The sequence below is a fragment of the Antechinus flavipes genome, chromosome 6, assembly GCF_016432865.1.
Source record: "Antechinus flavipes isolate AdamAnt ecotype Samford, QLD, Australia chromosome 6, AdamAnt_v2, whole genome shotgun sequence".
NCBI lineage: Eukaryota > Metazoa > Chordata > Mammalia > Dasyuromorphia > Dasyuridae > Antechinus > Antechinus flavipes.
Genome location: NC_067403.1, coordinates 36,680,387 through 36,706,570, shown reverse-complemented (window position 1 = coordinate 36,706,570; position 26,184 = coordinate 36,680,387). Strand labels below are relative to the sequence as shown.

Sequence of the window (26,184 nt, the reverse complement as noted above, 5' to 3'; positions counted from 1 at the left end):
TTAAGCAAACCCTTAAGTTTATACCAGACTAAATAATTATCAAACTGAAAATTGAATCAACTGAGAAACTAATTTATTTCTTCCACCACAAGAAATCAGCTAGAGGCCCAACAATAAACAGGCAAGGGGGCAGCTCTAGCAGAGTACCAGGGAAACTGGGGATAAGATAGGTGGAGCCTGGAAGTCTATCTCAAAGAAGGAAGAGCAGAATGCTGCTGTGGGAAAGTCTCAGAGATAGGCAGCGACTTGGGGACCAGCTCAGCGTTGACAGAGGCTTCAGCACTCTGTCCAGACAAGTCAGAGGCCCCTACAGCAGACAATACTCTGAAAGATCTAAGAGAGGCCTAACCCTGGGAAGTGGAGGTCATTACAGAAATGCTGGGAAACAATAACCATCATCAAAACACCGGATCCAAGTACAATAAAGGACTAAGCCTGGCTCTGGCCCAACACTTGAATAAATTCAGGAACTAAAACTGGGGATGAGAAAATTAAAGAAAACATCAAACAGCCTTAAAAATTATTCAAAACTAATTTCATAACAATTATAAGCAGAGACTAAAAGAAAAAATTAAAATTTCCATGAAATTATCTAGAAATTCCACACAAATACCTAGAACAAGTAAAGTGGAAAAACACAAAACAAAAAGCCCTTTAGAAAGAACTGGAAGAATAAAATTAGAATAATCCTAAGAGAAATCAATGACTCCATGAAACAGAAGTATCACAACAAAATCAAGTCTGAACAAAGAGGATAGATGATGTAAAAACCAAACCAAAACAAAAAAACCAACCCTGATTTCTCTGGTAACAAATTAAAGAGCTTAAATATTATATTTCAATAAATCATATATAATAACTGCCCAAATCCAGAAGGCAAAGATCAAAAGAACCCATCCATTTCCTCCTGGGGATACCCCCTAAAGACAGTTTCAAGAATGCCAATGTCAAACATAAGAATTCCTATATATATTATGACAGAAAAAGGTATCAAGTACCAAAGAATTGTAGTCAGGCTGCATATAATCCTACAAAGAAAAAAATGGACTTTGAAATGGAAGAGAACTTTTTAAATATTTCTGGTCACCATTAATTCCTTGAAAAAAGGAAAATACAAATTTATATAGTTAAAAGACTACAGAGTCTATTAAATGGGACAGCAAGAGAATATACAAATTTCTCAGCATGAGATGAAGTTTTTTTTTTGTGTGTGTGTTTTTTTTTTTTTTTTTTTTTTTTTTACAAAAATTGACTACTAAGGCAGAGGCATATTGCAAACAAATGTAAAAAAAAAAAAAAAAGCAGAAATAATTAATACATCCTGTACAGACCACAACACAATAAAAATAAATGATTCTGTGACCACAAAGAAAAGATTCTACCCAAATGAAGGCTTACTAATGAAATCCTAAGTAAAAAGTAGGTTATAGAACAAATCATAGCAACAATTAAGAGCTATGAAAAAGGAAATGACAAAAATTAAACAACATATCAAAATGTTTGGGATGCAGCTAAAGCAATCCTTGAGAGGAAAAAACAAAGCCTTATAATCATATATTATTTACCAAATAGAAAAAGAGAGGATTAATGGACTGAATATACATTTCAAAAAATAAAAAAGCCAACAAGATAAACAATTCTATAATAAACAAAAAAGAGGAGCTATTAGAAATTAGAGGGGAAATAGATAAATTGGAAACAACAAAAAAAATGAAGTAATAAAGTTAAAGGCTAGTTCTTTGAAAAGACCAAAACAATTGATAAACCCATAACTAATCTCATTAAAAAAAGAACAGAAAATTAAATGAATAAAATAACAAATAAACAAGTTGAAAGCACAGCAAGGCCAGAAGAAATAAAAAGAATAATCAGAACATATTACGCATGGTTATATTTTTAACAAACTAAGAATACATTAATAAGTTAGAAGAATGTTTTCAAAAAAATGTAAGATACCCAAACTATTTAGAAGACCAGATGAAGGCCTTAAACTAACTCAACCTCAAAAAAAGAGAAATAGATATAGCCAAAAAGGAACTACCAAAGATAAAACTCCTAGTACTGATGGATTCACAAAAAAAATTCTATCAAACTTTTAAACAGTTAGTAACCCATCTTCACAAATGTCTCAAAAACTTAGGAAGAAAAATTCCACTCAAAATCCTTTTGTGAAACTAAATCTAAATCAGGAAAGAAAAAACAACACAGAAGGAAAACCACAGGTCAATTTCATTAATGAACAATGATTCAAAAATTTTAAACAAAATCCTGTCAAAATGATTATAATCATTTATTCAAGAAATCATTTAGTATGATTAAGTATTAATTAATAATTAATCTTATTAAAAACCAAATCATGCAAAACTAAATAGTCATCTTAATAGGAATGGAGAAAAGCCTGATAAAATGTAACACTCTTTTATGTTAAAACCCTTATAAAATATAGGGATATAAAAACTTTTTAAAAATATCATAAGAAGTATCTAAAATCAAAGGCAAGTAACATCAGCAATAGAGATAAGCCAGAGCCATTTTCACTAAATATGTGACAGGGAAAGCAAGGATATCTGCTTTCTTCAGTATTATTTGATATAGTTCAAGAATTGCTAGCAGCAACAATAAGACAAGAGAAAGAAACTAAAAAGCATTAAAAAAAATTAGGTTAAATAGGAGATTAAACTATTCTTATTTGTGGATAATATGATACTTGGAAATGCTAGGAAATCTGTAAAGACATCCAATTAATAGTTTCAGCAAAACGTCAGGTTTCAAAATTCTCAAAAATCACTCGCATTTCTATATAATTATAACAAAACACAAGACACACTATCAGCTCAAACTATATTATAAAGCAATAGCCATCAAAACCTTCTGGTATTAAAAAATAGACATAGTTTAAAGGAACACACTAGACAAGGGGAAGTCAGAAACAACAGAATTCAGTAACTCAGTGTTTGATAAAGTGGAAAACAAATTCTCTAGGCAAACAAACTCCTCACTTGATTAAAAAAAAGTTGCTGGGAAAATTGGAGAGCAGTTTGGCAGAAATGAAGCTAAGGCCAACAACATCTTGCACCACACTCCATAATACATTCCAAATAGACATATAAGTTTAATATTAAAGATCAGACCATTAAAAAAAAAAAAAGACACAAATCCTATGCCTGTCAAAGCGACAAGTAAGAAATAGATTCTTCACCAAACAAGAAATAAATGCAACCACAGAAAATAAAATGGATAAAATATAGATTGCTGGAAACTGAAAAGCTTTTGCAGAGACAAAACTCACTACTACATTTCTACTCCATTTTTTCTCAAAATGTGGTAATGGTTAATTAGTGAACTTCTCCCTGTGGAGTGTTTAACAACTCTTCTTCCCCCCACACCTTTCCCTACAAAATACCCATCCAGGAGGAGCCCCTTAGCCCAACCAGTCCCCTGATGCTGTGTGGTTCCGTGCTGCTAAAGCACATATAAATACAACAATAAAGCCTTTTCCTTTGAGAAATCAGGCTGGTGTCTGAATTCTTACCTATTGAACCTACTCTCTCTCTGCCCTGAAGACATTGCTGGGCTCTCCCTCCCTACTTCCTGACAAATCTTTCCAATCCAGCCATGCTGGCTCCCTGGCTGCTGCACCACTTGGCTATCCCCAGGTGTGGGATGCACTTCCTCTCTGGCTTCCTTTTGAGTCCCAACTAAAATTCCACCTTTACTGGAAGCCTTCGTCACCCCTCTTAATTCCAGTGCCTTCTCTATGTTAATTATTTCTTATTTGTCTATTCATAACTTGCTATGTAAATGTTCCATTTGTGTATTGTCTCTGCAGGTGGACTCTGAGCACCTTGTCGCCCCCTTTTGCCATTTTTTTTTTATCCCACAGTACCTGGTATATAATAGGTTCTTAAAAAATGTTTGCTAAAATAATTGTATGGATATGTATACACATATTGTATTTAACATATACTTTAACATATTTAACATGTATGAGTCTGCCTGCCATCTAGGGGAAGGGATGGGGGGAAGAAGGGGAAAAGTTGAAAAAGAGGGTTTTGCAAAGGTCAATGCTGAAAAATTACCCATGCATATACCTTGTAAATAAAAAGCTATAATAAAAAAAAAAAAAAGTCTGCTCAGTGGCTAGAAGAGCCGTGAAACAGTACAACCAATTTGGTAAGCAACTTCCAATTATACAAATTGACTAAAACATCTATATCCCTTGAGCTAGAGATGCCATTACTGGGCTTACCCTTCAGGGAATCCATTGATAAGGAGCCTCAATTTACTCCAAAATATTTGTTAACAGTGTTTTTGTGATTGCTAAGAATTAGAAAGCAAGTTGGTGCCCCCCAAATGGAAAACGGGAGAACTGCGCTACATAAATGTAATGGAAATATGGATCTGTAAAAAATGAGAAATGTGGTATAAGCAAAAAAGTACGTCTAAGATATTCATGAACTGATGCAAAGTGAACTACGCAGAATCCAGAAAACGATATACACCGAAACCACAGCAATGTAAAGGGATAACCATCACACACTAAAAAAACCAAAAGGGAATTTAACAAAATTATAAAGGTGAGGCAGAACTCAAGTGAAGAGACATGAAAACTTCCAAACTCTGTTTCTCCACACCTTTCCACCAGTGTTATATATTGTGCATGTTTTCAGACTTTTTCAACATACTGATCAGCTGTCCTGATTTTTTTTCCCTCTCTAAAAATGCTATTTGTTATATGGGATGGTTCTTTGGGAGGGAGAAGGAAAGGGATATTTGGCATAACTATGATGATCTAAATTAAAGAAAATACCTATAAAAGCTTATTTAAAATATAATAAAAGGACTGAAACAATTGCCTTTTGGGCATAAGTAAACAGAAGGGATCCTTGCTCTATTGGATCAAATAGTCTCAGTTTTAGGTTGTTTTTTTCTTTTTGTTTTTAACTCTTAATAGGGGAGAAATTAAAATTCTCATTAGAGACAAATTTCGTTGAATTTAAAGCAATAAGAAGTGCGCAATGAAAGAACTAAATGAGTTTGGCAACTTACATACAGATAAAAGATTATATTCTGGGACATGCAATCCTTGTAGAATGCTTCTCAATATTTTAAAAGGAGGGTAACTAAATCATGTTCCATCTTATACAAAATTAGGGTCAGCTTGCAGCACGTGGAAAGTTGCCAACGCAGTCCTAGGCAAAGCTGTCATGCCCTTGAAATAATGGCAGCACGTAGCTGACTTCCTACAACTTTTATGACAGGAATTTAACATTTTAAATAAGTTATTCAAAAGAATCAGAATCTTCCTTACCCAGGTGATGCAAATCGACGTCCTGGTCCCATTCGCAGGGCTTCTCCAAGAGGAGAATTTTCAAGTCGTTTAAACTTCTCTTGGCAAGTTTTCACATAGGAAATTTTTCCAGCAAAATATCCCATTATGCAAGCAACTTAATTATAAAGAAACAAATTTGAGTCATAATGTTCCTGTCAGCCAAAACTTTTTTAAAAAAAAACCAAAACTAATAATAATACAGATTTTAAAATAGACTGTAGTTCTAATTATGTCTTTAGTTCAAAGAATAACAAGTTTTAAGAAATAATTCTGCAGTCATTGCTACAACGCATAAGCTTGGTATGCATTTGTAAACTCTAAGATATGATCAAATAAAATGACAAGAGATTTTTTTTAAAGTTCCTTAAAATTAATAAAAAATGAACTTCATTAAAGTGAAATCAATCAACACCAATTTTATGAAAAGTTCTAGGAAACAAGAAACAGTGGAAAGAGAACTGAAATGAGTTGGTTTTAGTTCTACCATTTGTCAGCTATGTGATTTTGGAGAAGTTATCCATCTCACTTTATTTTTTATGATACCAAACCTGACTACCTCAATCAGTAAGATAAGCTATGTGAGAATCAGTAAGAAAATATATGTAAAAGAAGTTTAAGAAAAACAAAATTGTAAAGTACTACATGAAAGCAAAATATGTATATTCCTTCCAAATGTTTATTACTATAAAATCACTTAGTATATCTATAAATACTTGAGTCTTTCTTCAAGTATAGTTAAAGTAATTCTTATGATTAGTTAGTTACCAAAGAACAATATATTACACTATGAATATGTTGGGGGTTTTTATTAAATTTTAAGACTTGGTGCTAATTGATAGTTTTAATTCAAACTATGTAAATAATAAATTTTCTCACAGGAGAACATTTCATGAAAAGAATATTATATGGATTAAAACAACCACCAATTTGATAATGTTTAAAATTTTACTGAGAAAAAAATATTGCATGTTCTTAGAAAGACTTGAATACAACTAATATTAATAAATATTTTATACTTACATGCAATTTTAGGGATAGAACCATATTTGGGATGACTGGAAAGAATTCCTAAAAATAAAAAAAGAATAACTTCTCAGTAAATATAACATCCATTTTTAGAGGAGAGGAAGGAATGAAATATATATAAATTATATGATCTTTAAAAGATTTTTACTATAACTATAAGAATGTAAATATGGATTATACAGAATGTATTATATAAGAAAACTTAATTATAAAAAAGTACAAAAGTATATCAAAACTGAAAAAGAACTCTTTAGATGGATCAAATGGCTTCAGGTCTGAGAATGTTAAGCGGCAGCAAAAAAACTTGACAACATAGTAAAGACTAAAACAATAGGAAATTTGACTTTAAGGAGGTTCCAGAAAATAATGAAGATGCAAGTTTAACAGTTAGAAGACAGAAAAATAAAACAAAATGTATAACATATATGTTGGTAGAAAGAAATTGTTTTGAACAGTATAAATAAAAGCTCCCTGAAAAGCAGGCACTGATAAAAATTTGATCAGATCAGACTTGTAAAAGGTATTCATGTCCCTCAACAGATTTTAAAAACCTAGTTCTAAACTGGTCATTAAAAGGAGATCAGCACTGGGACCACAACTCCTGCTTTTCAGTGCACCTACAGGCTCTTGATGGCTTCCTGAAAATCCATTCCTCCTCCTCCTTTCTATTCCAACTCTAACCCAACACTCTCTTTATGCCAGCAGACATGATCAGTCTCTTCCTACTTTCTAGCACTTCTAAATACTCCTTCAGAGATTCTAGCTCAATCAATGCCATCAAACAAGACCTGCTTCCTCCGCCTCCTAACCCTGACTAGATGTACTCTGACTACAACTGTTACTGACCATCACGATGCTTATGGGAGAGCTCCTTAAAGCAGAAGCACCAAGTTCTAGCTCTAGTCCTGGCACTAACCCAACAAACATTTATTTAGTACTATATAAGCCAGTCTATAGTTGCTAGGCAACATAGATATCAAGAAAAAGGAAAAGCTGCCACCTTACTGTTCTGAGAACATACAACACGTACACAAAAAAATAATGGGAATAGTGGGACTCCACTAACAACTAAGGAGTCAAAAAACTCTGTCTAGGCAGAAGTACCCAGGTGGAGGCGCTCCCCACTATTTTACCCCCAGGGGCCCATCCAGACTCTTCTTGGGTCAAACAGCTAGTAGTAGCAGGTCCTGGCCCAGAGCTTCTCAATCCACTCTCTTCTAAGTAACTTTTCTTCTCTCCCATTAGTAGTCTGCATTTTGAGGAAGGAGCTTAATAACCCAAATGAATTTGTATTTAGTGGAAGAGAAGATAACCTTGAACAGAGAGGACTTTTAAATGTTTTTTACCTTCTTTTCAAGCAATAACTATTTCAACAAGCACTTCAATAAGCCCTTATAGGCTAGAGACTGTGCCAGTCCCTGAAAATATAAATCTTCCTCTCAAGGAGCTTATTATTTACTGGAGTGAATTATGTATACAACTAAGTACACACAGAATAAATACAAAATTAAAAAAGTTTAATTAAGGAGCAAGGGCACTAGCAACTGGGATAAAGAAAAATTGTATATCGGTAGTAGCACTTAAGTCGGCAGGGGTGGAAAAGGACTGCATTTCAGCCAGGAGTAACAGGTGATGCAAAGACCAGGCACAGGATTCAGAGGGGCCCATTTTTGCTGGAATACAACGTGTAGGGATGATGGAACCAAACTGTAAAGAGCCCGAGAAACCTCCTCCAATGCGTGGCCCACTTCAGAATCCTAATAGCAGCCTCAGGAGTCAGGGAACCTGACTTCAGGCCTGCCCAGCATTACATAGCCATAACAGGGTAATAGATAGGTCCATTCAGCGAGAGCTGGGGAAGAGCACAGGTAGGCACTTCCATGCTCTCGCCGTGCTGAGCCCTGGGCTCAGGGCTTTTACAAACACGCAGTCTTATGATCTTCACAATACCCCATGAAGCAGCCAAAAGGATGCTGTTATTACCCTAAATTTGAAGCTGAGGAAATCCAGGCCGAAGGCCATGTATGAATCGACCTTCCTGATTCCAGGCCCAAAGCTTTATCCACTGTGCTACTTAGCTAACTTATTTTAAGAGAATCAATAAAAATGCTGCCAATTTTGCAGTGCTAAAATTAAGAGTATTACAGAAAAAGTGTTTGCAAATAGATGTTAAAAAAAAAGGCAAATTATATTAAAAATAAAGGCAAAAAATATACATTAAAAATTAAAATTCATCGTATTGACTTGCTCACATTAATTTTAGTAAAAATAAGTCAAAATTGTATTATCAGATATGCCCACTGTATATGTTCAATCTAATAAAGGAATGGGAAAAGAGAGGAAGGTTTGCGCACAAGTGAATAATGCAAAAATAAATAGGTATCCAAATTTTTTTTTTAAATTAAGAAAAAGTTCAAATGTTCAATATTTACCTTTAGTAATTAATCCCTGAGTAACCAACACACTAGTTGCAGAAAAGGGAACAGCTGTAGGGGAGGAAAGAATAATTCATCAAAACAAAAGAAGTTGCAAAGATTTTTAATCTTAGAAAGATTAGTTTTAAAGAGTTTAAATGATTAACTTTTAAACCTTTTTCATGTATAAAATGGCAGAATTAGAATTCATTAACACAATGAAGACAAAAAACTTTTAAAGACTTTACAAACTCTCCTCCCCACTTAATAGTACCTTTTTTTTTTTTTTTACAATTACATGTAAAGATAGTTTCCAACATTCATTTTAAAGACTTTGAGTTCTATAGGATATACACGTACAATCATGATAAATATATTTCCACATTAGTCATGGTATTAAAGAAGAACCAGAACAAAGGAAAAAGCCAAGACACAGAAAAAAATAAAAAAGTGAAGCTAGTATGCTGCAATCTGCAATCGGACTCCATTGTTCTTTCTTTGTATGTGGACACGATTTCCCATCATGAGTCTTTTGGAACTGTTTTGGATCATTGCGTTGCTGAGGAGAGCCAAATCTATCAGAGTTGACCATCATAAATGTTATGTACAGTATTCTGGTTCTGCTTACTTCACTCAGTTCATGTGAGACTTTCCAGGCTTTTCTGAAATCTGCTTGTTCACTTCTTTTGGCATTGAATTAGATTCATAGACCACAACTTGTTCGGCCATTCCCAACTGATGGGCATCCCCTCAGGTTCCAGTTCTTCACCCCCACAAAAAGAGGTGCTATAAATCTTTTTGTACACCTGAGGCCTTTTCCCTTTTGGGATACAGACACTGCTGGATCAAAGGGTACGCAGTTTTATAGCCTTTTGGGCATACTTCCATATTGCTCTCTGGAATGATTGGATCAATTCACAATTCCACCAACAAAGCAATGGTGTTCCAATTTTCTCATACCACCTCCAACATTTATCATTTTCCTTTTCTGTCATCTTAGCCTATCTGAGAGATGTGAGATGGTACCTTATAGTTCTCTTAATTTGCATTTCTCTAAAAGTGATTTAGAGCATTTCTTCATATGACTATATAGCTTCAATTTTTTTTTTTTACCTGAAAGCTGCCTGCTCATATCCTTTGGTAAATGTATCAATTGGTAAATGACTTCTATTTTAATAAATTTGACTCAGTCCTTTGAGAAATAAGGCCTTTATCAGAAACAGTGGCTATAAAAATCGTTTTCCAGCTTCCTGCTTTCCTTCTTTTAAAATTATTTACCTTCTTTTTCTGCTTTGCTTTTAGTCTTGCATTAGTTTTGTTTGTGCAAAATTTTTTAACATAATCAAAATTATCCATTTTGCATTTCATAATGTTCTCTAACTCTTATTTGACCATAAATTTTCCCCTTTCCCATAGATATGATAGGTAAACTATTTCTTGCTATGCTAACTTGCTTATGGCATCAACATTTACGTCTACATACCCATATTGACCCTATCTTGGTATATTGTAAGAGATATTGGTCTCTATCTTGTTTCAATCACACTATTATCCAGTTTTCCTAACAGTTTTTGTCAAATAATTAGTTCTTATCCCAAAAGCTTGAGTTTGGGAGGTTTATCAAACTGTAGATTACTGTAGACATTTGCTACTGTGTCTTATGTATCTGAGTCTACTGATCCATCTATTTACAGTACCTGTAAAGATTCCAACAAGTACCATATTAGTTTTGATGATTAATTTTTTATAATATAATTTTATATCTGGAACAGCAAGGCTACATTCCTTTGTATGTTTCCCCCGAATAAATTCTCTTGATATTCTTTGACCTTTTCTTTCAGATGAATTTTGTTATTATTTTTTCTAATTCTATAAAACAATTTTTGATAATCTGAACTGGTACTGAAGTAGCAAATTAATTTAGGTAGAAATGTCATTTTTAATTATGTTAACTTGACCTACCCATGAGCAATTAACTTTTTTCCAATTACTTAGATCTGATTTTATTTGTGAAAAGAACATTTTGTAATTGTGTTCACATAGTTCCTGTATTTAACTTGGCAGGCAGACTCCCAAATAGATTAAATTGTCTACAGTGATTTTAAATGAAATTTCTTTTTCTATCCTATGAACTTTAATCAAAGTTAATCAAATCATGACTAACCATGATTCCAGAGATTATGAATCATGCCATCTTCTGATAATAATGACAGATTAAAGAAAAAGAATGAGACATACAATTTTAGCCATAGATAACACGGCCCCTTCTTTTGCTTAATTATGCACATTAATAATAATCAGCAACTCTTCTTCAAATTACAAACCTGGCACTCGGCACTGACAAGTTAAAGGACCTTTAAAGAAGGCATGCTGATCTCCATGTGTAGAAACTGTTTCTTCAAAAATTTTTAACATCAATGAAATCTCTGATCCAAACAACAAAACATATGTAAATGCTATCTGTATGTGGGCATGTATATAATAATCAATCTATTTTATATATTACTTTACTGGATGCTATTTCCTAGGAACACTAATTAATAGGATTAATAAATTAAAGCAAACTGAAAACAAAATTTACTTGTATATTGTTAAGATTAAAAGTCTTTCTTTTAAGAATAACTTTTTTGAACAGTTTCATGGTAAGATATGGAATTATCATAAATAAAACTTATGACACTTAAAATTGTTGATAATCATCAAATGAAAAATTAATACTTTTAAATAACTTTTAAGACTTCTGATGTTATCAAACCAAAAGTTAATCATTAACATTAAAAAAAATACCTTGATGAATAATAAATTCATGATATAACATATGTAAGTATAGCAGACAACTAATATGAGAGATTGCACTTAATTGACTTTTTTCCTTATCTTTTGTGGCGTGTTAAATAACTATATAGTATTTGAAAAAAAGGGTAATAATAATGATATTTTGGTTAGGTCTTCAGTTTCAATCAAGTAAAAGCCATACTGCTAGACCAATTCCCTCATTCTGTATCACCTCCAACACATTATTACTTAATATGGAAGACTAGTTGGATAAGGAATAAATCAAATAAAAAAAATTATCTTGGAGACATTTACCTGTACCTGAAGAAAAAAAAGCACTGTGGCAAGAAATTATTCTGGTCAAAATATCCTTTTTTTAAAACATTTTTTTAATTTCTAAATTTTATTATTTATTTACCTTTATCTTCTCATTTTGAATTTCATATTCTCTCCCTCTCTACTGCTAGCAATTTGATACAAATTATAGTTCAACAATGACTTTAATTTTAATAATGTGTTTTCACCAAAAAATCTGCCAAAAAAATATATATATTATAAATAACAAATTATTAATTCAACCAGCAATTACACTTAATTAAAGTCATCAGAAATATCAATTAAATTTTCTTTCCAACCGATAAAGACAAAGATTTGACTCAAGATTTTTAATATTATCTTTATTTATTACTTTTGTTTACTCTGAATTTGATTACAATAAAAAAATGGAGTTGTAAAAACCTAATATATTAAAAAATTGTAAACAACAGTTTGAAATATTTTAATTATACCTAGAATTCTTTTTTTATATTTAGGATTCTAGTACAATACATCATGTTTTTACTGATATACTTCATTCTTCCACATGGGAATAGCATGGATTTATGTTATATATTCAAATAAAGAATACCAGAGTCAATAAAATTAAGAATAAATGTGTTTTAAGGATTTCTAGGTGAGTCTGGCAATACCTACCATGCCCAGATATAGATGTATATTAGTGGCACATGTTTTCCTTAAAAAACAAAGTGATTTAATAGATTTAATTTCACTTGTTAAATTTTTCTCAATGCAACTTTCAGAACTGTTCTGCTACTCACACTTTAAAATTTGAAATGTTTGTAATTAATCTTGGAATAAATAATGAATCAACAAAGCATTACGCTATAAATTTTTTTTTTTAAGAATAACTTTTTTGAGCATCAGACATACAGAAAATTCAGGGGATCTGTAGGAGTCCAATGCATTTCTAAGAAATAGTCTGAAATGACAGAACTTAATTGAACAGGTCTATCTTCAACACCCCCCAAAATGGTGATCCGATTACTACTTTAAGACTTTTAATGACAAGAAACATACTATCTTAAATTTTTTTTAATGATGAAAAATTGAGTCTTTTTCTTCTACCCCAATCCCTATGAATAAAAAATGAAAAAAAAAAAAAAAAGAAAGAAAACTCTTGTAACATATACACAGTTAATCAAATTCCTGTATTAGCCATGTCTCATTCTGCACCAAATCTATCACAGCTAATGGCAGCAACATGCTTCATTACTGATCTCTGAAATCATGGCTGAGTGCATTACTTCTGAGACACTCACTGTGGTTGGGGACAGTTTCCCCCCAGACTGAGCAGTAACTCCCAGTAACTCCCAAGGCCCCACTTGGCTTGGGGCCAAGCAGAATACATCTAATAACTCTTCCACAAGATAACCCCAAATGACTTTAAGATAGCCTATCTGTCTTTTTCACACAACAGCCTCAGTTCCTTACAGATTTTCAGCTTGGGGAAGATTTTACAATGTATTAATAACCTCTTATACTTGTTGGTTTTTCATATTTAAGTAGTTCTATGCTATTCATTCTCGAAAAAACAAAATCCCCATCATTTTACTTATTAAAAATATCATTCCCCCAGAAGTACATTTGAAAATGAATAAATACACCGTGTGTGAGTGTGTGTGTGTGTATGATCAGATTTAGAATTAGAAAGGAGCTTACAAGCATTAGACAGATCAAGAGGCCTGGGATACACAGACAAGAGGCCCAGGGTGTAATTCCCACCTCTGAGCCAGATTCCAACAGCAAGTCACAGAACTTCAGGGCCCCTAGGCAATGCTGGAGAATTCAAGCTGCAAAGCACTACCACAATCTTTGAGGTAGTTTTTGCAGTTCCCCATACAGGTGAAATCACAAATCTGGCACTATTCCAAATCACAAAGAAGCCTGTGTAGCTATCAACACACTCCTACCTCTATGAATATACACAAATGGTCTTCAACCTCATTTGAAGATTCTGCTACTTGCTATGTGTAAGTCAGTATGAAACCAGGAGTCCCTACTCAATACACATAAAAGGTTCTCTCACCATTAAATGTACAAGTTATGTTATGGATCAAGCATTCACTAAGCACTTAACTAGTAGCACTGGAAATATAAAGACAATGGGGGGAAGCCTTGCCCTACAGATCTTCTCAAGGATGACCCAGTGTGGGTATATATGTACATACACATGTATGTACACAAACATACCCTTATAGCACACAAAATACAAAATGAAGACACTTAGTTTGGGGAGGGTGAGCCAGGGTATTCTAGGGCCCGAAGAAAAGGAGTTTAAAAGATCAGCGCCTGTGTAGAGCAGAATGGCTAGACCAAGTCGTGGCTGAGAGGACTGGACAAGCAGAGAGGCCCTTCTCAATAGTCTTTGTTTGTAAAGTGATGGAGCCTTCTCAGGTCACCCTCCATTACCCTTTGGTTGATCCACAATTTCAAATGTGAGATTTGGTTCCATGATACTGATATTTTTGAAATGGGCCTTTTCATAAAAGGATTTTTAAAAAACGATCCAGTCCCTTACACTATAAGTCACGATCTCATACAGAGTCTCATAACTGAATGTGGAGATTGCAAAATTGTGATTTATTATCAGTAAATGTTTGAATTGTTTAACTACTTTACATACCTATCTACCCTGTAAAAATTTCTTGGATGAAACGGTGAAAAACATTTAAGAAACCCTGTTGTTTCTTATCTGAACTGAATATCTAAGACTGAAATGAAATGGGAAAAATACTAGAAGCAATTCCAACAACTACAGTAATAAAGCAAAGTTCTACCTTCTTAGCTTTTACTATATGACAGAATTTAAGAAATAAGCTACCAATAGCAAAAAGAGACAGGCAAGATGGGCAGAAATGATGCTAAAATAGTTATTTGCCAACATGACAAATTATATACAAAATCCAAGAGAATCAGTGAAGAAACTAATGGAGACTCCAGTGGTTTCAGCAATATAATAGTATACAAAATAAATCCACAAAAAGCAAGAACATTTCTATATAATAGTAACAAAATACAAGAGGAAAGAGTGAAAAGGAAATTTGCATTCAAAATAAATAGCATAAATATCTATAAGTCAACCCATCAAAACACTATCAAGACCAGTACAGACAGAATTATAAATTATTCTCCGAAGAAATAAAAGATGATAAATAACTAAAAGAAAATTCAGTGCTCGAGTTTGGGCCATATCAGTATAATAAAACATAATATCTAAATTAGATTACAGATTCAATGCTATCCCTAATTATCAAAAGAATGCTTTATCAAGCTAGTCAAAACAACAAATTTTATTAGGAGGAAGCTTCAAGAAAAATAATAATAAAAAAATTCACAAAAATGAACAGAGAATAAATAGCACGTCCAGCTCAAATTATACTATAAAGTACTAATAATCAAAATACTTGGTATTGGTTTAAAAAAAAAAAAAGTATATTATTAGAATGGATCCGATAGGAAGTCTCAGAAACAATGAAACCTAAGTGACCCAGTGTTCAAGGAATCCCAAGAATGTAAATTACCTGTAGAAGGTATTTCTATTTCACAAGACTTCCTGGGAAAACTGGAAAGCAATTTGGCAGAAATTAGGATTAGAACAAGACCTTACACCATACATTACAAATTCAAAATTGACATTGGCTCGAATATTAAAGAGCACATCTAGGAAAAAAAGTCAAAGAAAACCAGATCAAATGCTTTCTATGATTATAGATAAAGAATAACAAAACAAGTAAAAAAGGTGATCTCTCTCTCTCTCTCACACCCACATCCCAAAAAACAAACTATGGAAAACTTAATTTACAGGACACACTGAAGATGTTTTGTATACACAAAAGAATTCCAATTAGCATAAGAAAAGAAATGGGCACCAAGTATCACAGATAAAGATGTTAGTCAAGATACAAACAAAACACAAATATTTAACATTCTCCCCAAAAGATAAAGGGTCAGAAAACAAGATTAAACAATTCTCAAAAGAAAATTGCTAGTAAATCTTTTTTTTTTTAAAGTACCAATTACACTGTCCATCTTCAGCAATGAGATGAACCAAATCAGTTCCAATAGAGCAGTAATGAATTGAACCAGCTACACCCAGCGAAAGAACTCTGGGAGATAACTATGAACCACTACATAGAACTCCCAATCCCTATATTTTTATTCGCCTGCATTTTTGACTTCCTTCAGAGGCTAATTGTACACTATTTCAAAGTCTGATTCTTTTTGTACAGCAAAATAACTGTTTGGACATGTATACTTATATTGTATTTAATTTATACTTTAACATATTTAACATGTATTGGTCAACCTGCCATCTAAGGGAGGGGGTGGGGGGAAAGAGGGGAAAAATTGGAACAAAAGGTTTGGCAATTGTCAATGGTGTAAAATTACGCATGCATATAACTTATAAATAAAAAGCTATAATTTAAAAAATACACTGTACACAATAATAAAAAAATAAAGTAGCAATTATTTGAAAAAATGCTTGAAAGTGCTAATAGGAGAAATGTAAATCAAAATGCATTTGAGGTTTTACTTCGTAATCAACAAATTGGCAAAAATGGCAAAAGATGAGAACAGTCAGTACTGAAGGGGTCATGGAAAATGGGGCATTTTAAAGACTATTGGTATAGTTATGAACTGATCGAACCATTCAAGAAAACAATTTGTGATTGTAAGAAAAAAATGACAAAAAAATATCCAGAGATTTTAGTGCTAGGTATATACTTCAATGGACCAATTTTTTTTAAGTCCCATATGCTGGGCAATAGCTAAAGAAACTATGGTACATGAATATTATTCTTTCCATAAGAAACAATGAATATAAAGAATAAAAAGGAGTCAGAAGATACAGAAATTGGAGGTCATCAGGGGACTAACGGCAAGGCTTAGAGGACTTCAGATTATTTAAGTACGTAAGATAACAACAGTGCTTGACAGGCAGGGTAATGGGCCAGAGAAATCTTTGCAAATGGTGACAGGGCAATGAGTTAGCTAAACCCAATGGTCCTCTACCTCAAAAGAAGGAATGGAGTGGACATCTGTCTTAGTCAGACTCCTCATAAGAGTTTAAGTAGCCTCTGATGGGGGTATCCTTTGATGACCAAGGTCAGGGTGGAGGGAGCAGAGGGAGGGAAGGGAAGGGTCTGACTGTACACAAACACCACAGAACATCCACCCAGCTGCACACTGAGATCAAGTATTCTTTATCCATTTGGCTTTTTCTGTACGGATAATTACGGTAAACTTTTAGAGCAGGTGTTCTTTACTTGGGTCTGTGAATCTGTTTTAGTTCTTTTAAAATATTTTGATGATGGTATTTCAACATAAAAGATTTCCTTTGCAATCCTATGTGTTTTATTTTATGCTTTTAAAAACATTATTTTGATGTGTCTGTAAGTTTCAAAGATTGTCAAATGAAAACTATGACCAAAAAAAAAAAAAAATTTAAGAACCCACCCTTTAGAGTGATTATAGATCTCACTTAGGAGGTCATACAATGCTGTTAACATTTGATACAATCAGCTTCATGCCATCTGTGACAAGATGCAAATGAAACTTACCTATATATCTATATCTATCTGGAATTTTTAATGAATTTGGATGTATGTCCATGCACTTGCTCTGTGATAGTAGTGAGTCCCTTTGAAGAGGGTTCTCTCCAAATATCCCCATTTTATACTTTTGTATCTCTGGAGGAATGCTGTTTAGTTTTGGCATTATGTATAGGGAAGACCTTGTTAGAGGAACATCCTTAGGAAGAGGTGGTTTGTCCTTCCAAGTAACACAGTAGGCTATCACAGTCTCTATATCTTTCAGTTGATTTTAATATGATGAATAGATGGATGCAATGAAAGATGCTCACAAAAGCTTTCCTGTTCCCTAATGCCCTCCAGTGTGACCTTGCTGATTACCTTCCTCTGCTCACTCCCTCCCCCCCAAGACCCACAAGGCCACATCAGCAAATCCCTCTCAGTGCCCCAGGGAAAGTGCCCATCTGCACAGGAGGAGGAGATCCCCAACCAAGAGACTAAGATTTAGCAAAGGGTTTGGCACTGAATGCTTAATAGGTACTTTTTCATCTGCTCACCTCTACATAGGTAACAAAACATCACTTTAGTCTTTGGCCTATACATGGTAAAGAATCTCCCTAGTGATGCAGGTGAACCTCCAGACACATTTAGGGACTGCAGGGGGATCCCACTTAGTGAGCACCAGGGCTGAGGCCTGGGTCCAGGGGCTCAGGGCTGGCTCTCCATCTCCTTCTCCATGTTGCTTCCCCAAATTTCATAAAGCTAAGACATCAAAAACCAGTCAAACAACACCCTCCCCCTCAAAAAAAAAAAAAAAAAGAAAAAGAAAAAGAAAAAATAGGAAAATGGAAAAACAACTGACCTAGAAAATAGATCTAGGAGAGACAATCTTAGGATTATTGGAGTTCCTGAAAACCACAATGGAAAAAAGAGCCCAGACATCATGTTTTAGGAAATCATCAAGGAAAATTACCCTGATGTCCTAGAACCAGAAGCTAAAATAGTCACTGAAAGAATTCACTGACCATCTCCTGAAAGAGACCCCAAAATGAAAATTCCAAGGAATATCGTAGCTAGATTTCAGAATTATTGGACCAAGAAAAAAGGATTGCAAGCAGACAGAAAGAAACAATTGAAATATTGAGGACCTAGTAGCTTCCACCTTAAAGGATCAAAAGGCCTGGAATCTGATATTCTGAAAGGCAAAGGAACTTGGATTACAGCCAAGAATCAAAAAGCAGACTAAACACAAGCTCACCCTGAATTCAGAACAGCCTGAACGTCAGGTAAAGCAGCAGCTTTAAGACCACTGGGAGGGCAGAGGAAAGGCCAGAAAGGGGGAGTTTGGCTCAAGGGAAGGTAAGAAACAAGCCTTGGGGGAAGCGCTAGGCAGGGGCCAGGGCTGACAGGGCAAACCTGCAGCATGCTCTGTCTGACCCAGGGTCCAGCTGCAGTCTAGGAATAAGCTAAAGTCTGTGATGGGGAAGAAGGGTGCCAGGAGTGGAGAGAAGGGCTTAGGAAGCAAGATGGAAAACTTGGAGCCTGAGGCATCATCCGCCCCCTTTCTCCCCATCCTCCTCATCCCAAAGCTACCTCTAGCAGCCAGAGAGGAGAGAAAAGCCAGCTTCCCATAGTTACTATGGTGGAGAAAATCTGGGTTAATATTCAGAAGACAGTGAAATGATAAACACCATTCCAACTGGTTAAAAGCCCAAAAATAGTTATTGGAAAAACTTTTACTTCAAATATCAAATAAGAAAGAGGAAAACATCAGGAAAAATGAATAATCACATAAGAAAATGAGTTGGGAATGGCTAAACAAAGCTGTGGATATGACTGATGGAAGAAATGATGAGCTGGTTGATTTTTTTTAAAAAGATGGAAAGACTGGCACAAAATAATGAGTGAAATGTGCAGATTACCTATGCACAGTAATAACAATACTGTTCTAAGAACTAAGTCATTTTGAGAATTATAAATACGCAAAACTACTACAAAAGACCTTGAAAGAAGATACCGTCCACATCCAGGAAAAGAACTGATACACAAACGTACAGTATAGACTTACACATAAATACATTTTTGTACCTATGTGGTAGTCTTCCCAAGATCAGAGGGGGAGAGGAGGAGGAAAAATATACAGCAAACATAGAAGGAAACAAAACAATTCAAGGTAGCTTTGAAAATGATGTGTACTATTTGTTACATAATTTTCAAAAAAAAAAAAAAAAAAAAAAGGTAAATGTGTCAAATGGAAATTCATGGTTTTCTATCAAATCCTCTTTTTATGTTGTCTTGTGTGCTTAAGTTTGAAGTGAATAAAAAATTTAAAAACAAAGCTCATAAAAGAGGTATATAAATAGGTGGTTACTAATTTCCTATTTCTATTTCTATTTTAAAATAAAAATTAAATCCAAAATTATTTCTACCTTTAGGATCTTCCCCTTCCTCAGAAATTCAACTTTTAATACCCAAACAAAATTATGCTGCCTCTAGCATGGACTTCCTCTGTGTATATTTGCTATAAGTCAGTTACTTTTCCTATTGTCATTTTCTTCCCCACTGTCTCCAATTTCTCTATTAGCACTGCCATGGATGAGATGTTAAGAGCAAAAATGTGGTAGTGGTTCCACTCTCACAGAACCACAGGATTTGAGATTTGGAAGTAATTTCATTCGTTATTCAATCCAATCCATACATAAGAGGCATTCCTAAGGGGATCTGTACCACTTCTAAGGGAAGTCTACTCCACTTCTGGACAGCACAGTTAGGAAGTTTCTCTTAATGTCCGATGTGCAATCTAAATTTGTCTCTTTGCAATTTCTACACAAAATGATTTTAAGCATACTGGAGCTAAAAATAACAAATCAAACCTCCCTTCTACACAATCCTTCAACTACTTGAAAGAAAGTGAACATCTCCACAAATCTTCTCTAGGCTAAACTTGATCAATTCCTTGATCCAAATCATACATCATTCAAACTTAGAACACTTCCTGATCTTCCCTTCTTCCCCAACAGATCAATGGTTTTTTTTTTTTAAATATGGTGCTCAGAACCATATCAATGCTTCAGAGGAAGACGAGGAGAATATAAAATAAAAAGACTCTCTACTTTCAAGCTGTCTTAATGCCATGCAATATTTCATTAGCGCTTCTGGCTGCCTCCTACTGAGCTTGTACTCTACCCAAGCCCAAGATCTTGTTCATAATTGCTATCTGACCATGCTTTTTCTTCATTTCATAATATGGAAGGGTCATTTTCCCGTAACCAAGTAGACGATTTTTTTTTTTTAATTTCTACTGAATTTCAGTCTTATTAGATCCAGCCTATTGCTTTAGTCTGTCAAGATCCTATTGGATTCTGACTATGTGATGTAATGTATTGCCTTTTTTTTTTTTAAGCTTTGTGTCATCTGCAAATTCAATAAATATAGTAATAATAGCTAACATTTACAGAATGCTCATTATATGTCAAGCACTTTAGACATACAGCAATCCTGGGCGGCAGATGCTATTATTATCCTCATTCACATTTGAGGAAATTGAGGCAGCCGGAGGTTAAGTGACTTGTTCGGTCACACATTCTACCTTTCTGCTAGGTGCCCCTAATGTCATTTCTGCTTTTATTGATGCCATTATCCAGGTCATTGACCAAAACGGTTAACAGCTCAGAGCCAACACAGATCCAGGGACTATTCAACTGAAGCATTCTTGTCACTCTGGCATTAAAACTTTAACAGTCATTCAATCAGTCCATCTAATTCTCTATTTGAAACTATTCATCTTCTCTATAAAAAGAGTATGGCCTACTTTATCAGAAGCTGTGCTAGATCTAGTAGATAAAATTATATTCACAGCATTCCCCTCATCCTTATTCATTTAGTAATTCTTTCAAAAACAGAAATGGGGTTAGGCTGCAATGGCCAGGTCTTGTTAAAGCCTTTCTGGCTTTTCGTAATCACCACTTCCATTTCTTCATATTCAACACTCTCCTTAATGTTTTAGAGGTCTCTCAGGAATTAAAGTCAAGGTCAATGACTTACAGATTGCACATTCTGTTCTAAGATATTTATTTTTTGAAAAATAGAACATTTGCCTTTTACCAATCTTTTATCACCTCTCCCATTTTTCAGATATAACTGACAGTGGCTCAGCAATTACATCTGCCTGTTTTTTCAGTACTCATGAATATAGTTCATCTAAGCCAGATGACATAAATTCTTCAAGACCAAGTAGATGCTCTTATTACAGTCCTGTTATCTTGGGTGGCTGATAATGAAAAGTTTAGGAATAGGTACTAGATAAAAAGTTTATTATTAAAAAAACAACAACAACAAAAAACAACTTTGCAGATCTTTTCTATCATTGTTTATCCTTTCAATTTCATCCTTTAAATCTCCTCAGAATGACATTGCTTAGTTAGGCCTCTTACTGAGTCTTTTAAAAATTGCTTTTTCACACTAATACTTCAGAATGTCTTATGAGAAGATGCTATTTATTAATAATACCACCACTCTTCTTCATAATGTTGCAAACAGAGGACTGAGAACATTGCCCATCTATTCTAGTCCTCCAAAAGCACAAAGTGCATGGCTAGGGCCACTCAAAACCTTTCCAGAGCAATAGAATTCCTATTCTTCCCACATCACATAGTCTCTGTTCTAGTCAGGCCTACCTAGACATTTTCGTTTGCATATGGCATTCTCAGTCTTTTCCGACTCCCTTCCACTTCCAACTATCTCTAAGTTGTCTTTCCCTGTTAGAACATTGGCTCTCAGAGGGCAGGGGTTGCCTGGTTGGCTGCCATTTGGGTCCTCAGCACCAACTCTGGCACACACTATTTACAGTCATTCGTTCTAGTCTCTGTGCCTTTCTTAATAACACTTTAGGGTGAATTCTCTTTTGTCTATTTCCCAGATGTAAAGGCCACTTAATGCCACCTATTCAAGGAGGTCTTCTTAAATACTTCAGGCCAAACTAATCTCTCTGCATTTTCTAAATGCCCAATGCACTTCCTAGAGCAGCCACAAGAATGTAGTTGAGCATTTAACCATCCTGTTTATCTTTTCATTATGTGCTGGCGTTATCTTCACAACTAACAATATATATTCCATCAAAGGAATATATTATGTAATACTTTTATGACAGAAATATTGGAAAAAAGAAAATTTAAGGGAATTTTAAAACTGTAAAATATATCAGTAATGATAAAAATTATTTAGTACAGATTAACAAATAGATAAGATGATCAGAAACCATCCAACATATTAGCATAATATATAAGATAAGCCAAAAGATAAAACTGGATAAAGACTCTATTCCAGAAAAAAACAGAAACAGAAAACAGTCTCCTAGCTATTAGGTTTAGATCATTTTGTACCTCTAAATCAATCCCCCACATCCTACCCCCCCCAAATTTTTACACATAAACAATCACCATCACTTTAAATACTAAGTATTAGATGAAAAAATGACTTCTAAAATTATAACAAGATTAATAACAAGATTATTAATAAGAAAATGAGAGTTAATTTTACTATATTTGTTAATATAACATTAGCCAAAATCACTAAAAGTCCTGAAATATCATCAAGAAATTATTATGCTTATTAAGCTACAAAATTTGTCTCTTTACTAGCCCTTCAGCAAGAACTGTAAGAAAACCTTGTTTTAATAACACTGTGATCTTTTCAGTCACTATAATAATTACTTAAAATGTAGTAAAAAACTTGACTTACATCTGTACCAGAAGCTCTCTCGATTACATTCAGCAAAGACTTTTCTTTCTTCTTCTGTTGGTATGTAATCCATTCCAATGTCTATCAAAATTTTAAAAAATTTTAATCAAAAATCTACAAGAGTGTAAAATGATATCTCAAGCCTGTTTTAATTTGCATTTCTCTGATCAGTAAGAATTTAGAACATTTTTTCATAACAGCAATACTTTAAGAACTCAGTCATTTTGACTATTATAAATACCCCAAACAATTACAAAGGATATGTGAAGGAAGATGCTGTCTGTACCCAGAGAGGGAACTGATAAAGGGTGAAAACTGCTCTATAAAATATTGTACTAAAAATTACTTTATTAAAAAAAACTCTAAATTTTAACAATATTCATTCTTCTGTAACAAGTAAAAATTCTCAACTTCAAACAAACTTCTATTTCAAATATGTCTTAATCTTAGTATCACTCAAGTCAAAGAAAAGTTAACTACAGAAAGTTAGCATTTACAAACGTTTAATAAATATTTACTAGGGAGTGGTGGTGAGACTTCTGCATTCTGCTCTGTCCCAAAATCGGTCCTTCCATTCATCTTGCCTGTTGGGAGAGAATTGTATTATAATTAAAGAATACCACAAATACTGAAAAGCAAATACTGATACTGATTTTATTTACATGACATCATAAAAACTACCAGAATGGGTAAAAAAAAAAGCTAATTTGTTTAATAAAATGATGTTATTCCTTTATTAAAATACTATGTGTTTAAAATGACATCAAAGATGAAGTCTTGCAACTTCAACCAATACTTGCCATCTCTGTTGCCTTTGCAATTGTGCAAAATCAGAGAATGTTTACATTATTAGAGTTGATTTCATATAACTTTTTTACTTTTTTTCATTAAGCTATGGAGAGAACAAAGTCAATTCTGAAGCAGAAGATTTGAAAATGACAAATTCAAATTCATCCCAACTTCTCAGGAAATATTGGTCCTAGCAGCAATCTGAAAGGCAGCTAGATGGTTCAGTGGGTAGAGTCCAGAAGACAGGAGACAGGTAACCAATCTGATACCTTTCCAAGAAACCCCCAGACAATATCAGCATGTTATGGGGGGGGGGGGGGGGAGGGAGTTGTGTGTGTCACAAAGAGTAGGATTGGACTGAATAAGAAGCAATCTTAGACTCAAGTTATCTAACTCTTCGTTTCATTAATGAAAAAACTGACTTAGAAGTGCAAAGTGACCTGCCCAGGGAGACTACAAGGGAAAATAAAGGAGCCCTTAAACTGTAATGTAAATTAATATAACAATCAAAAATATTTGGTGCTGGTTAACAAAGAACACGGATGATCAATGGAACAGATTATATAGCTGAGACCCAGATGTCATCCAAAATAGTAGGCAAGTATTTGATAAACCGAGGGACACAACCTCTAAAATATGGACTCCATTTTTCCTATGGAAAAACATAAACCACTCTGGCAGAATTAGGTTTAGATCACCTTACAACTCTCTTTTCAATTTTTAAAAGTTTTTGCATACAAAATATTAGCATCACTTTTAATATTAAATACTGTGGGAGAAATGGGATTTCCACTAAAATTATGCCAAAACTAAAATTATAATTTATGCCAATTTTTAATTGAAGAACTCAGTTTCTTCAATTTCCAAATCTACTGTACTTTACACAAAAAGCAGGTGAGATCATAAAATAATGATCAAAAAAAAAAAAAGGATGCAATAGAAATCTATCATTATATCCTATGCCTTCCAGAAAGACCTTGCTTTTCAACAGGAAGATGTTGAAGGAACCTTCGTCCCGTTAGATTCAGAAAATTATTTTTTTTAAAAGTTGGCCAACGCACAGAAAACTGAGCTGGGAGTTCTTAACTCAAGCCAATTGCTAATTGACACAAAGCGCAGATAAATAACCTACGGACGCCCTAGAGTGGAAGGGCAGGTGCAGTCCCACATGCGAAGTTTTCTCATTTGCAGAAATAAAATCATAAATCTGAGGCTTAAGAAATAAACCACAGAAAATAAAAATAAAAAAGCTGAAGGCCTTGATGGACCTCCAGGGTCCCTCAGCATTGTGAAGCCTGACTGGAGCTCGGCGGCCCTTCAGGAAGCATCTGCTCCTGCCACTTCCTTAGACCCCCAAAAGGAAGACAGTAATGGGGGGGCTAAGCCCACCAAGGGGTAGACGAAACATTTGTCCTCTAAAATGCAGGGAAACACAGGGGATAATTATACGAGGGACTAAGAAGGACGCAAGGAGAGGAAACAAAGCATGCGAGTCACTCCGCCCCGCCCCCACCCCGGACCCCCACGACTCCCCAATCCCAGGACCATCCTCCCACACACGCCACCCACAGCAGGCACAGGGCTCCTGGACCCCGGCCGCCACCTATGCCCCACAGTCCGGCCAATGAATGGAGGGCGGAGTAAGAGGTCAGTTTCTCCGGATGGGCCCGGGGTCCCAGGAAGGTCCCTCACCCACCTCCTGGCGGCGGCGGCAGCAGAGAGGGGCAGCAACGGAGCACGCCAGCCCCCCCAGAAGGGAGGGGCGAGGTGGGGGGAAACGACTTGGGGGGGCGGGGCGGGCGCGCGCGGCGCAGGAGCGAAACCAGAGGGAGGTCCCGGAGACTGGTCGAAAGGGGCGGGGTGGGCACTCAGCGTTTAAGCTGAAGGACTATAACCCGGATGCTTTCAAGATCAGGGAAAAGGAAATGATCTCAAGAATTTTTCGCCAATCCCTGCTTCCTTCAGGTAGTCACGCGCAAACACTCGCCGGTTTTTTATTGGGTATCCCCTTTAGTCCCGCCCTTTTCTCCTTTCCCTCTCTCCCTTCCCCGAGCCTCCCTTCGCTGCACTTGCGCACGGCGCTTCGGGGTCAGCACCTCCCAGCTCCCAGTTTGAATTGAACTTTTGCCCTTTGTGACCCTTTTCCTAAACCCCGCGGGCAAGATTCTGGAACTTTCCTGAGCCCTTTGCATGGGGACTCCCAAGGTCGGGGAGGAAGACTAGGGGCTCTGCTTTGGGA

At 35.0% G+C, this 26,184-nt stretch overlaps 1 protein-coding gene across 1 annotated transcript in view; it reads right to left on the bottom strand.

Annotated features, from left to right (window-relative positions):
• OCIAD1 (OCIA domain containing 1) overlaps nucleotides 1-25,854 on the bottom strand; it is a 37,560-nt gene extending 11,706 nt beyond the window's left edge. The window contains exons 1-6 of the mRNA XM_051964134.1: nucleotides 25,642-25,854; nucleotides 23,675-23,740; nucleotides 23,157-23,237; nucleotides 8,791-8,844; nucleotides 6,353-6,400; nucleotides 5,312-5,447 (exon numbers count right to left, since the gene is read on the bottom strand). Of these exons, the coding sequence (XP_051820094.1) occupies nucleotides 5,312-5,447; nucleotides 6,353-6,400; nucleotides 8,791-8,844; nucleotides 23,157-23,237; nucleotides 23,675-23,735 (380 nt within the window). The 5' untranslated portion in view covers nucleotides 23,736-23,740; nucleotides 25,642-25,854. The remainder of the gene's footprint in view (nucleotides 1-5,311; nucleotides 5,448-6,352; nucleotides 6,401-8,790; nucleotides 8,845-23,156; nucleotides 23,238-23,674; nucleotides 23,741-25,641) is intronic.
• Between the last annotated feature and the right edge of the window lie 330 nt (nucleotides 25,855-26,184).